The sequence below is a fragment of the Haliotis asinina genome, chromosome 12 (assembly GCF_037392515.1).
Source record: "Haliotis asinina isolate JCU_RB_2024 chromosome 12, JCU_Hal_asi_v2, whole genome shotgun sequence".
NCBI lineage: Eukaryota > Metazoa > Mollusca > Gastropoda > Lepetellida > Haliotidae > Haliotis > Haliotis asinina.
The window spans coordinates 19,366,261-19,380,970 of NC_090291.1; the positions used below are offsets into that span (position 1 = coordinate 19,366,261).

General features: G+C 39.9%; 1 protein-coding gene across 1 annotated transcript; it reads right to left on the reverse strand.

The window, feature by feature from the left end:
- Window positions 1–64: 64 nt before the first annotated feature.
- On the reverse strand, window positions 65–13,033 carry LOC137257412 (serine protease Hayan-like). The gene is made up of 11 exons (XM_067794746.1): window positions 12,901–13,033; window positions 9,968–10,072; window positions 8,964–9,077; window positions 8,085–8,243; window positions 7,527–7,574; window positions 7,140–7,328; window positions 4,389–4,566; window positions 2,978–3,102; window positions 2,053–2,195; window positions 1,138–1,305; window positions 65–226 (listed from the first exon to the last, which is right to left on the reverse strand). The coding sequence occupies exons 1-11, from the start codon at window positions 13,031–13,033 to the stop codon at window positions 65–67; spliced, it is 1,524 nt and encodes a 507-aa protein (XP_067650847.1).
- Window positions 13,034–14,710: the final 1,677 nt, after the last annotated feature.

A 14,710-nucleotide genomic window follows, 5' to 3' on the forward strand; every position in this document is an offset into this window, starting at 1 on the left:
TCGACAGCAGTACTATTTGTTTTAAGAACATGAAGAAATACGTTCCTGGCCGTTAGTGTTGTCTTTATAGGCCTTGAATACGGGTCTCTATCCAGTCCAAATGCATTTGGACCCCCTGGTATACACTAGGGCGAGTGGTGACACAATCAGAATCAGGAGTCGCAAGACCCACCAACGTCGCACTGCCGTCACTGTTGTCGCATACCAACATCCAACCATTGGCATCCTAAAACAAGGAAACTGTGCAGTTCAGTTATGCCTCGCCTTATTTAATTATGATTATATTGTTCGTGCAAGGATGAAAGATCAAACTATACGATAAAGGCTTATTCCATGTTATATCATAAGTTGGTGGGTAGCTTTCTTTGCGTTTCTTAAAATGATATAAGCAGTAATACTTGCGTACACACTTAATGAAGAATAAGTGACTAAAAGTCATCAACATAATTATGAAGTACGAAAGGTTAATGGTGTCACTATGGTTACTTACATATATCATGCAACCTTACATTCTTGTTATTTCAATTACTTTTTTTAATTTTCACAGCGTTTGAATTTTGTTTCGTTATTTCCACAACTTTTTAGAAATTCCTATTATTTCTTCGCTGGTTATAGAAACCCACAATTCGACAAAATGCTCTAAACAACGAGTAAAATGTTGTTTTTGTAAAGTTGGAAATAACATCATAATCGAGGAAACGATGTGATGTAAATTTATGCAACAATGAGAAATATGGGCGTTTGTCACTGTTCCAAAAATGGCGGAGCGATTAGCGTTTTCTCGCCTGGCCCTAATAAAGAACGTATTATAAAAGTCTCGATGACGAGTGAATATTTACGATCGTTGATGACAACATTGATCCTGTGGAATAAACTGAGATGCTGGTATGTAAGCAGTCTTTGTCACTTTACCAGTCACACAATTTTTATTCAACCGTCGAATTCAAATTTCCCTAAGCAGCCATTTTAGTTTGAGAACGAAACGGCCTTACTCACTCACTGACGCAATTGCAAGTGGCGGAAAGGACCCAATTGTTACGCGAATCGCGGTACATCGCTTGTAAGCGATTGGTTGTTTGCAAGGTACCCCGTATGGACAATATACACCTTGGAGTACCAGTGTCTATCCAGACTTACCTGACAAGGAGCAAAGTTGTCATTCTCTGAGTCCGTACAGACAGAGTCGTTGTAAATGGTCCTGCTGGGATCCAGGCTGTCGTAGATGGTTTGACATGCTTGGAATGGTAGGAATGTCACAGATGTTTGTTGTTGAGAAACAGAAATGGCTGATGGAGCCTCTGTAACGTTAGGGGGAATAGAAACGAATAGCATTACACTAGAACACAGATGCCACCAGTGTGACCAGAGGATAAATTTACATTGACATAACGATGCATTGCATGGCTGCTTGTGAATGGACATAAACTCAACTGATATTTCAATACTGACAAAAACTATAAAAAAAATTCAAAGCAACAGATTATTATTAGACACAAATTCTTCATGCTTGAATTTGTTTATTTAATTATCCAGATTGGAACCTTCCAATGCTGCCACGTTGATATTCTGACCTTTCTGAATGCACCTTTTAAACAAGTAAAACTATTGTGAGTGATTATGGTTTTACGCCGCTTTTAGCAATATTCCAACAATATCACGACACCAGAAATTGTCTCACACATGTACACATGTGGAAATCGAAACCGATTCTTCAGTGTGTTGTGCGGACACTTTAACCATTAGGCTACCCTACATGACATTTTCTAAAATGCCATCTATAAGTCATTATGAAAAGTTAATAGATAATGCATCAACAATGGTTTAAGAAAGGTAAAAGATTGTCACGCTCTCTCTGATACACATGGATCAAAGGTCGACAACAAAACGAATGGAGACACTAGAAGAAGTCTTTGGTCAAAATGTAGGATAAATGGTGCCAGGAACAATGCTGCTATCATAATGGTAACATGATTTGCCCTCAAACACTGAAAATGGATGCTTCAAAGACATGAACTAACACCACCAGCACCATCTCTACATACAGAACTTCATACTACCTTTTCCCCAGCCTGTCAAGCGGCATCTGTCCCCTCTGTTGAAGACGTCGTTGGTGTTCGGGAGACAGGCCGAAGAGGCGCAATCATCGGATTTGAAACCGTCAACGAGGCTCAAGATAGCGAGATCCCCTTTCATATCTGAAATCAGGAAGATTCGTGGCATCATGGCATTAAGGACACGGTATGTCACGTTAAAAATACTGGATGTAAGTGGTACGTGAAAAATGGCAATACTATGAGGTGTCTGTGTTTTGCCGTACAAGGAATTGTTCTAAAGAGCTTTTCAATTATCAAGGTACGCGGTTGTCCCAAATGAGACTCACACGTGGCCAGATAATTTAATCAATATACAATACTCACTGACCATTTAAATCTAGACGTCGGAACGCGGAAACACTACGAATTTTCGAATCGAAGACATAATGAAAAATTGGAATCGGTTATGGAAACTCAAAATGATTATTAGATTTAAAGAATATTCGGAATAGTATAAGGGTGTTTGTCCACTGAGTGAGGGCTCTAGTAACTAGGCTGTCCAATGGTTCAACATTTTCATCTGCAAATAGCCTGTCAAACCGTTACCTGTACATTAAATGTCATTAGGCTCATGCGAAGGCGGTCATGGGAAAGACCAAATGTCCGAGGCAAAGAAATAAGGGAAATAACCCCATCGCTTCTTATTATTGTGGGTTTTACGTTCGAATACAAGATATTCCTGTTTATTATTTATGGTCTGTCGACATTAAAACCCTCCCCTGTGAGGTTAACCAAAATATTAAGCTTCAGCTACTTGTACCACTTTCGCGTTTTTCACCCACATAAATTAACTGACATTAACTGGCGTCAATAACATTGTCAACTATCTCACTGTTTTGTGGCCAAGGATAAAGACAGTACTACTTCATGTCTAACCATGATACCTGATAAATCCGCAGTCTTATCGAACAGTGTCACGTTGGTAATGGTCCTGGTCTGTGTCCCACATGTCACGCTGCCGGCGACAGCAAGCGACTGCAGTCTTGGCACGTCCAGTGTCCTCTTCAATCTGGTGTTGTTGAACCAAATAATGAAATTGTAAGTCACCATAAAACAGGTGGACACAAGATGCATGTTTACTTTGTACAGAAGAGAGGGTTTTAGTGTAAAGGTCCCGAATAAATTGTACATAGAGTTATTATGGCGCTATTCTGGGAAAGGAAAATACAGGTAGAACATTTAACGCCATATATTGAATATTATCAAGTTTTGTGCAACGTTTACAGTCCCAGTGTCAAAAATGGCTCCGTCGCAACTGCTTCAATGGGAACATTCATGGATAAAACAAAATAGGGAAATTTATCATGGTAAGACTAACCCTTGAGAGAATGAGTGAGTTAAGTTTTACGCCGCATCCCACAACTTTCAAGCTGCGAGAGGCTTTCAAAAGTAGTGAGCCTAACGATATTCTCTATGCCAAATCTTTGTAAAGTTTCCATTTTATTCTGAAGGGATCATTATCAAAGTCAGATCCAAAGTTTCACTTATGTCAGCAATGTGGGTCACGAGATATCAGTCATCATAACAAATTGGGGTACAATATTTGTAAAATAATTGCAGAAAATGAAAACGAAGTGTCACTTGGTACCTCGTCACTAATGGTATGTCCTCAAATGATATCATATAAAACATGTTCAGAATGGTATTTGATGAATTCCAATCATACTCAACAACCAAAGATTTGGATTGCTTGATTCAGAGAGTGACTGTGTTTAAGGACACCCCCATTTTCGTTCTGTCACTTATGCACAAACAAAATCAGACGGTTATTCTTCCAGAAACTTGTAGAAGATGCGTTGACATGCGTACTGGCAGTTAGCTACCTGCCTATGAGTATCCCAGATGGTATTCAGCCTTGCAAAATACTAGAATCAGGATTTTATTGAGAAAGTGTAATTCCAAACGTAACAGATGTTAACCCGATTAGAATTCAAACCTATGAGCAACAGTACGATAAGCGATACCGGTACAGGTAAAATATGAAACAAAATCAGTCATGACTACGTATTTAAAATACTTGCTCCAACCAGACCCTCGCTCCAGTCGGCTATGGTACGTATATTGATTTGTTCAAGTCCTTAATAAGGCATGTGTATCCTAAGAGACAATCCAATGGAATGTGTCGATTCTGTGCCATCGTAACCCAGTGGATCAATGCTCACAATATGAATACCTGGACTATATGGTCCAGACTCCATTATTTAGACGTTACCGTCATTTATCTGACGTTGGAATGCATCATTTGTTAATAGTACACACGACAACACAATGAACAAAGGGTAAAATTTTCCTTACCCCTCGGCACATTCTGCTGTTGCAAGGATCTCCGTCATGGACAGCAAGACACCCGAACATACGGGTAACGTGGTCGAAACATCCCCATCTACGTTAACGATTTCAAGGCTGACACTCCACGAGCTTCCAAAACAATCTGCCCCGGGCACAGAACCTGGATCGTTTACCGACCCACAACCTACAGATTATAATTGAAACAATGATACGCGTTACACAAAGCCAAATGTTGTCTTTTAGACCTGAACAGTAATTAAGGATAATGATGAATATACAGCTTCTTTTTCTTGTGAAAGGTGATGTTTCGACATAGATTCTGTTAGACAAGAACTTTTCTCGAGACGTTGCCTATCACAGAATAAAGGAGTTGTATATCCATGCAATTATCATAATTCTTCAACAGTAATGTTTTAAATGTAAAAAAAACCCATATAGCTGCAGTTCTTGTGGGCATGACCTGGCCTAAAAGCAGCAATAAATTGACGATTTTAAAACGATCCCATCCTAATACAAGAAACTGGCCCCTCATGTCCACTTCCTCACCAATTGCCCATCTGCTTGCCACATTACGTTGAAGTCATCATATTTCAGACCAACATTTAATGAACCAAATGCCAATCCGCTTGCGCATGTCTGTTGCCATATTAAGCATTAGTCATCATGTTTACGACCGACACATAATATTGGACCACAGCTTTAGCCACTGGATAGATTTATAATTTTACCGCAAAATCATCCAATCAAAACTGCTAGATTTCTCAGTCCAGACCGGTGGTTTCGAAAACTGTTGCCTTGGTTAGACGACTGATTCTGGTTTAATGAAGAACCCTTTGAATCTGATAAAAGTAAAGTTAAACATGACAAAATGCAAGTCTACTCGTTCTGGTTTCATGACATCTTTGAACGACATTTAGAAGCGATATAAATGGGGACGAGACACTATGGATGTCAACTTCTTTATTTCGAGAAACACTCCACATTTCGGAGTATATTCTAAATCCCCCATTAGGTAAATGGAAAACTAGGAAGCAGATTGCACGTGAAACAACAGTGATATCACCAGGTGGCTGTGGTCATTTGACGCTGACTGGTCATGATGATAAAGACGAAGTCATGTATTAATGCAAGCCACGTATTAATCGTCATCTTTCATTCTGTTTGTCCCTGAATCACCAAACTGTAATAGTTGAACACGAAAACGTCTTCAAACGCGTCACCTCTTATTATGAAATAATCGTAACGTTTATTCGGACGGACAGGCGACTATTCAGTATAAACTACGAAAACAATGTCATGTCCCTAACCAACTGTTAAAAGCTGTTTCCATTACATGAGCCCGACTTCAGCGCAAACAGGTCTAAATGAGTCACCATCAACTGGTATACCATGTTTTAGAAGTATACGCATACGGCCCGACCGGTTGCAAAAGCGCGCAAAGTCATGTCAAAATGTCCAGCTCGTGAAAGCATGCTGAAGTGACTCTCAAATTATTAGATTTATTCAGGATTTGAGACGGTTAATTTTTTTTAGCTATGACTACGACTAGTAAGAACTAAGCCATGTAAAGACGCACTGGAAACAATAAATCTGTTTTCAGAAGTCCGAAAGTGATACATGGCGGTTTCAAAATTATCTCTAACACTAGCAGATGTATGAGATACAATAACATTGTGGAACACTCTCGTGGAAAAGTGATACTGCATGAATTCACCGTGGACAGTGTGAAGACATATCTAACCTCATAGAGTTCCAATTTCGTGATGGTAATTCGTGAAGAGAGTGAAGACATGGTGTTCACAGTTTAACCACAAGGCCCACTGGAAACGAAAGTCAGTATATCTATGCAGAAAGATTATTAGGTATAGCATACACGTTGGTTTGACAACAAATGACTCCCGCTGGCCCGGCTTTCTTACGCGATAGTCACGTGAAGGTGACTACTAGTATAAGGGTAACGGTATTTTTCAGGGCATTATCATTTGCAGAAGCCCGAGGTCTTTCATTATGCAAATGATAATGCCCTGAAAAATAGCGTTACCGTTATTATAGCTAAAATGAATATAATTTTTAATAAAATAAGAATAGAAATAGCGGCATCGGTTTAGAAGCATTTACTGCCAACAACAAAACGACGGAGGTCACTGACACACATTTTACAAATATAGACACGTCATAGAACAACACAGACGACGTCACTATTGAGAGTGACGACATTCGACCTTGACCTTTGCTCATACTACCAGCCACCATTGTTTTCAGTGATCAACAACGTTAGACTTCAAGTCGATATTTTCGTTGCTGTATGTTGTCATTTATGGTACTATTGTTATGGTTGGCACAGGGAGGGAAGTGCATAATGGCACAGGCACATGTGACGAATGTGAGCCAGATACTTGGTAAATAATGGACCCAAGTTCAAACGAGCCGTAGGTGATGAACTTCAACAGCTGAGCTACTTATGACGTCACCTAACAAGGGGCTTGATAATGGCCCGTCGTTTAACATTTTGAGGGCATTATCAAGTTACAGTGGACCGCTCATTTCTGATAACGTGCGGTCGTTTTAATGATAATTCTCTCCATTTTAGCTATAATTTCAGGTAATATTCCTATCGGTGGTCACTAAAGTCCCTTTAGACTGATGCAAGTAGAGTTAAAATGGATTTGAACTCAAAATAGGTGTATAAATGCAGATCAACGCCATGAATTGTAGAAAAGAATATTTTATTGAACTAATGTATTCTGAGCAACATACGTCTCCTCGCTACTGGAACAGTTGTTGTTGTTGTTGTTGTTGTTGGAGAGGTAGGTGGAGTGGTTGGAGATGTCGATGGTACCGTAGTTTCTGAAGTATCTGGACTCGTCGGCGATGTCACAGGTGCTGTTGGTAAGGTAGTCGGTGTTGTTACAGATCCCGCATTTGTTGAAGTAGCAGTTGAAGGTGGCGTTGGTGAAGGTGCTGATAAGGTAGTCGGAATAGTTGGCAGTGCTGTGTTTGACGGAGTGGGTGGAGATGTCGATGTTACCGAGCTTTGTGAAGTATCTGGACTCGTCGGCGATGTCACAGGTGCTGTTGGTAAGGTAGCCGGTGTTGTTACAGATCCCGCATTTGTTGAAGTAGCAGATGAAGGTGGCGTTGTCGTAGGTGTTGCTGTAGTCGATGTTGGTATCGTACTTGACGTAGGCGGTACTAAAGCAAAGACCAAAATAAGCATACCGTGAGTCTGTGAATAGTCATTCGTTTACACAATGGATTGACAAAGAAATAACAAACGTTATAAAAATGTTGCTAGCTTGGATATGGGCGCAAACTTTATGTCACAAATACATCAACACTACACCTATCATGCAATACCCTTTCATGTGCTTCATGTCAAATCACCATCAAATATGGGAATATACTTCATTGTGCCTTTTTGTAGTGTATCGTTGACATCAGTATCGCTGCAACAATAACTCTTTATTTTCGATATGCTACTATGGTCAGATTTTGACCAATATGTTTACACAATTTTTATAAAACTGTAAAATAATTCAAAATGTCCTAAAAAATGACATGACGTCATTTAGTGGCATTTGTTGATACACATAGGCGGGAAACCTATATTTATGGTCATCAACTTCTGCAATAGGCGTTCCAGAGAATATGGTTAATCTTTCATCAGGAAGGACAGCAACGTTTAAGAAAAAAGTATCTTACGCAAAAGGCACCCTGGCCTGCGACATAGTCCAGTCTGCGTGCTTTCTCCGAGGCACTGCCCAAACTGACATGTCCTTGACCTTGTCCTTACTCCATCACCGCAGGAGGCTGCGCAGGTACTCCACGCCGTCCATGCCGCCCATATTCCACCAGACGTATCTGTTACAAACATATACGTTATTCCTGTTTCACACATCAATTAGGAATGTGGAATTGTATGATCCCCAGGGGGTTGAGATTGAAAATACTATGTGCCGTTGTGATGGACATCCAATGATCGAGAGTAGAACAAAGCGCCCTTGAGCAGTCGAACTGGCTAACTGGATATCGGCGCTATACAAATATCTAGTAGTATACATAACTGTGTTCTAGGGGTTCTGGCTTGCCTGTTTGTTATTTTACACAGCACATAGTTATATTGCGGTGTATATAATCATGTCTGAACCAAACAAGCAAGAAACCAGTTGTCAACAACATGAGCATCAATCCACGCTTTGGGATACAAGACAAGTGTCAGCCACGTCAGCGACTCTGATAACCCGCTCCCGTTAGACGCATCTTACGACAAACATGGGTTGCAGGAATGTGGTGGAAAATAATAGTTAACACTTACATAAAAAGGCACCAATATTAATAGGACCGAGTTATATTATTCAAATGACTAGTATTCCATGAGTACGTGGCATATTTTCATGTAAACGAATTATGTTTTGATTATGTTTCCTCCGAATATTTGAAAGAATAAAAAAAGAGATTTTTCTAAAAAAGAAATTCATTAAGACGGAACTCTATGCGTTTAATAACATAAATACATTCCGTCTGTATCTTTTCTCTGGACCTTTTATTACAGTTGTGTCTGCTAGCTATGCACAATCTTACCAGATTTACAACAAGACCCTCCACGACAGAACAGGACTGAGTCGGGCACAGGAAAATGTCTTTCAGAGCCAAGACATATCGTCCGGCATGTTCCTCGATACAGTTGTCTACATACTGCAACAAAATGAAACCAGCTTCAATTTCCTGCCAATAATTTACCATGGACTTGAGTAGGCAGCCACAGGGTCATTTCAGTTATTTATTTCACCGCGGTCCGTGAACGCCATCCTTATCAGCGAGTACAGTGAGTTTCGTTTCACGCCGTCTATAACCATACATCAACAATATCACTGGCGTCACACATTGTACCCATGTGCGGATTCGAACCCTGGTTTTCAGTGTGTCAAGGCCAATATGTGACTACTTCTTCCAGAATTGGTTCACGGTTTGAGCATTACATAAATAAAAGCAATGGAATAAATGTATGACGATTGTGCATTTTGTGTAGGTTAGTGGGTGTGGTTTGCGCCGCTTTGATTATACTCATCTTTACGTGACAAGAAATCCACAACTGATGCAGGTCTTGGACGTTCACGACGTTGTTGAATTTAACCAGGAAAAAACTGGATATATCACGAGGAATATAAACCTCGAACGCACTATGTTGCACTTTTTAGTCACGGCGAATAATTGCGACTGAAATATTGGCGATGTGATTCTAAATCTAAACTCACTGACTCACAATGGTGCATTCTGTTTTTTATGTGTTGTTTGACGCCACACTCATCAATATTACAGCTTTATGGCAGCGGTCTGTAAGTAATCGACCAGACAATTCAGTGACTGTCATGATGAGAATAGATCAGTTGGGGTACGATGACATGTGTCTACCATGTCCGTGAGACACTCATTCAGTCGCGTCTTACGACAAGCAAGGGTTGCTGGTAGTTACGTATTCAGTGTCAAGTCAACTTTGCCAGACTATTACAACATATATTAAACGCAACAATCTGAAAGAAAACAAAACAGCATAAGTATTTGATAAAAAAATGTTTGATACTTACATGAGTTTTGTACGAACTGGGGACGAACTTGGCACACACATAGATAGGTTAACGAGAATACCATGAAAACTCGCCTCACGAACATTTTCAACAAAATCAACACCTCTGTGGATGTAACAAATGCTGTCTCATTATAAAGGTGTAAAGCACAATGCCTTTACGACATTGTAGTCTTCGTAACATGGAGACACCCATAGCTTGAAGAATCTGAAGGAGTTGTTGGGAGACAATGCCTTTGGTATTCGTACCTCGAGTTATGTGACACGAACTTGCATGACATAAACTGTAGAGGGTTTCCTTGTGTTGTGATGTAATCGGGATTTGTCTTCTTTCAAACGCCCATTCATGTTTCATTCTGTACAACATGCAGACTTTTAAAGAGAAATTGTAAACGGGATAACAATGAGTGGTGGTGGGTCAGAAGGCCCATGTGAGTATCTATATTATTCTTTGTGTTGACGTAAGCATTTACATCAGCAACCTTTGGGAGGTTGAGTAAACTAACGGAAAGAGCACATGTCACTGTCCGTACTGAGTGTTTCAAATCGCATCTGTGTGATAGTTAAATCCGGTGACGAATGATATATAAAGGGAAACGTTCAAAATGTTTCTGTTTTACATGCAGTACCATGAACAGATTGCAGCCATATATTCACGGTTGCTGGTAGTGTTAGGCATAAATATTTCATCTGTTTACATTATCAGTGACAAAAGTCAGTCCGTGTCATAATGTTCTGACTCGATCATCGTTATGGATGTTTATAGGTAAACTTAACGACTTCTTTAATTCGCGAAGGCGCTTGTGAAGCAGCCCGATGGAATGTATAAACAACCTTCTGTTTTTAGTGCAGAGGCGTTCACGTCTTTCCTGTCGTCAACGCATTGGCTTTATTACCTTACTTCTTAGCCAGTTGTGTTATTTATGTAAGTTGTGTTCTTTGTTGCACGTAATACAGACAGTAATACCAAAGTGAGTGAATGAATCTAGTTTTACGCCGTACTCAGCAATATTCCAGCTATATGGCGGCTTTCTGTAAATGATCGAGCCTACACCAGACAATCCAGTGATCAACAGTATAGGCATCGATCTGCGCAATTGGGAACCGATGACATGTGTCAACCAAGTCAGCGAGCCTGACCGCCCGATCATGTTAGGTGCCTCTTACGACAAGCATAGTCGCCCTTTGTGGTTCGCATGGACTTGCTGAAGGTCTATTCTTTTTCGGATCTTCACGGGTCTCTAACGAGCAAAAGCGAGTTATATACCAATATAATTCAAGAGTTTCATAAAAATGGTATTGCACGGGACATCGTTTATTGTTTTACTTATTGCTCACTCAACATTAGCAAAGTAATATCTCTGAAATGAGCCCACAAAACGAGTTCATTACATTGTCATAACTGGGGTCATGCGTATGAATATGATTATGATTGTCAACATTAGGCTATTTAATTTGATTTTTATAAGTATACAAGACGATACGAAAAAGGGACCAAATAACTTCACACAGCATATTACTTTTATATTGGTCATGTGACCAATGGCAGCACGCAATGTTCATACACAGATATTATTACGCGATTTATTAAACAGTGATATGTTCAACGGATGAGTATTAATAGACTATAGGTTATACAATACATGTATCAGTCTTCTCTGTGTGATCAGTTTAACTAAGGTCATGAAAATAGGTAAAACTTTAATAGCTTTTAATCATAGCTTGATAACTACTAATAATTTGTCTTAGATATATCTTACCTCTTGCCGTGGCTGAGATACATGTATCAGGAAGTCTTACATTAATCGTAACTGAAATTTACCCTAACATATTCCATACTACTCCCTTAGTAGCATTGCTGTAGCAACCACCTGCTCTGCAATGCAATTTCCAGAGTTCTTTGATGTCACCTATCAATATACTGAAGGGCACCTGTGGACGGCGCTGTGGTTGCTGCTGTTCTTGTAGCTGCAATTGATGTATCTGTTGCTATAGCTGAAGTTATTGGCGTTTCTGTTGTACTTGCTGTTGTTGCTGTAGTCACAGTTGTAGTTGTAGTGGTAGCTGTTGTTGTGGTAGATATTGAAGATGTTGCTGTATTTGTAGTTGCTGCTGGTGTTGTGTTGCAGTCGTTGGAGCAGACCTGTGTCTCAAATCTGGGTCCGACACATCTGTTACCAGGGCAAGTACGATATCTGAATCTCTGTCCTGACCCACAGCTCACAGAACAGGCTCCCCACCCAGCCCATGACTCCCATTCCGGGGTAACTGCAGACAAAACAAATGCTTCAGACATTTAATATTTTGAACGAGTCATAGATCTATTTATAAAGCATGCTGGATTCTGTTTGAAAGCTTTACCATTGACAAGGCTTCATAAAACAAAAGGTTTCTGGAATTATCGTTGTATTGATTAAAATAATATATTTATTAGACTCTCGTTCTCCTCCGAAATTACTGTTTGCTTATTACTCCAGTGACCGAAATATATTTTGGTATTCTGTTTCCATCAACAAAACTTCAACAAATCACCACGCCATAGTGTGTTACGTTACGTTTCGCTATAAACACGTTTCTTTATCTAGAACCCCTTACAATCGGATTTCCATTATTCATTGATCCGTAAAGGTCCCGGGATAGAAAAGGTCTTCAGCAATCCATGCCTGCCGTAAAAGGCGACAATGCTTGTCCTAAGAGGCGACTAAAGGGATCGGGTGGTCTGGTTCGCTGACTTGGTTGACACATGTCATCGGTTCCCAATTGCGCAGATCGATGCACATGTTGTCGATCACTGGATTGTCTGCTCCAGACTGGATTATTTACAGAAAGCCGCCATATAGCTGGAATATTGCTGAGTGCGGCGTAAAACTAAACTCGCTCACTCCAATATTCATTTCAGTGAAAGGTTGCATACGAGCATGAGGATGAACTCACCTTGTAGACAACACACTCCAACAGTACAGAGGCTGACAATGGACTGTTCTGATCCTGGGGAACCACATTCAGTTCGACATTTTCCCCCGTACAGTTGGGCACACACTGAAACATTGCACCGAGTGTTGTACATGCTTACCACATTTCCGAACAGATTTTGTCAACACTGAATTTCAGTGATCCACAGACATGATGTTCACTGCTACTGTTCCTTTCCTCTCTCAAACACACACACACGTTCTTAATCTCCATCTCATTCTTACTCTCTTACCCTCATTCTCATTCACTCACATTGTCCTTGACTCCCTCATAATCACCCTCACCAATCTCTCACACTCTCTTAATCTTTCTCTCTCTCTCTCCCTCTCTTCTCTCTCTCTCTCTCTCTCTGTCTCTCTCTCATTTGCTCACATTCTCTTGATCACTTACTCTCGGTCTCTCACCCTCACTCTCTTTCACATTCTCTTAATCCCTCTCCCTCTCTCTCTTTCGCACCACGAAAACAAACTTGAGCATAGTCACGACGTTGACAACGTCGTGCAGTTATGGCCCAAAAGGTGTCGATTACTGAATGTGCCCATAGGAAAAATCCGTAGGCACTGTTCCCTACAGAAAGTAAGAGATGTGGTTCTCGTCTACTAATGGCTCTCTCTCGTTATGTAGAACACCTTTGTTGATATTATATACACTACAATGAGACTTCAGCTCGATCGATCGTCAATGTCCAAATAATGAAATCTGGTTAGTTTTCATAATCGATATTGTCCGAGTTGACGTGTATTTCGCGATATGATGTTTGCTCATAATATTTCTTTGCTTTAACTTTGGCTGCAATATAATACTATTTTTGTAGGTGCAAATTTCTTTTGTGTAGGAGTTTAAACATTTTACGATGATTCGGTCATAACAAGCATGTGGGATCACGTTAAGTATACACCGTGAGTATGAAAAACTTTTATCATAAAATTTTTAGTTGAAATTTCTGATTATATTTAGAATGATTAAAAATAATTTAAAAATATTCATCACATTTTAAGATATGATCTTACGAACAAAGAAATATATATACTACATAAGCATTCTACCCGCATGAAGAAATAGCTGTAAACATTAACACATGTCCAGTTATTGCCTTGAAACAATAACATCAACAGGTAAGATTTAACGTTGCGAAAAGAAATTTATTTTCAAAGTCCTGTAACTCGCTGTACGTTTCTTCAAGTAAACATATCATATCGTATTCAAGTGTCAGGAAATTGTTGAGAGCCAAGCGACAAAATAAATCAGACAAATAAACCAACACCAAAGAGACTTCCACTGGCAGCTTACAGGTGACGAACACAAACATATTTCTACCGTTATTAGAGCAAAAGTACTTACACGTGTGTCGAATATACTGGGCACTTAAGCTGCTCAGCTGCATAACAACCAACAACACCGTTAAAGTTACTGATGTCATTGTCGAGAGTATAGTAATTGTTGACGAACCTCTCTTTTATGCCGTCACAACTGGAGACAGAACGCGGAAATAGTAGAGTAATACAATTCGCAACACAGCGCTCGTTACAAGAGACGATTGTTTCAGGCATTCCTCATATTGTTATTACCATAGGTGTTTAGTTCCACTAAACAGAACAATGTTCCAAGGGATTGGTCTCAAAGATTTACACGTAAATTCAGTATATTTACGGTGAACGATGCGTAATTCCTAGATTAGATTCTTAGATAACAATTACCACTGAATGGGGCTCATGGTGTGAGGGCATTATCCGAAACTTTTTTAGGTACCGCCGGATTAATGAAAGTAAGA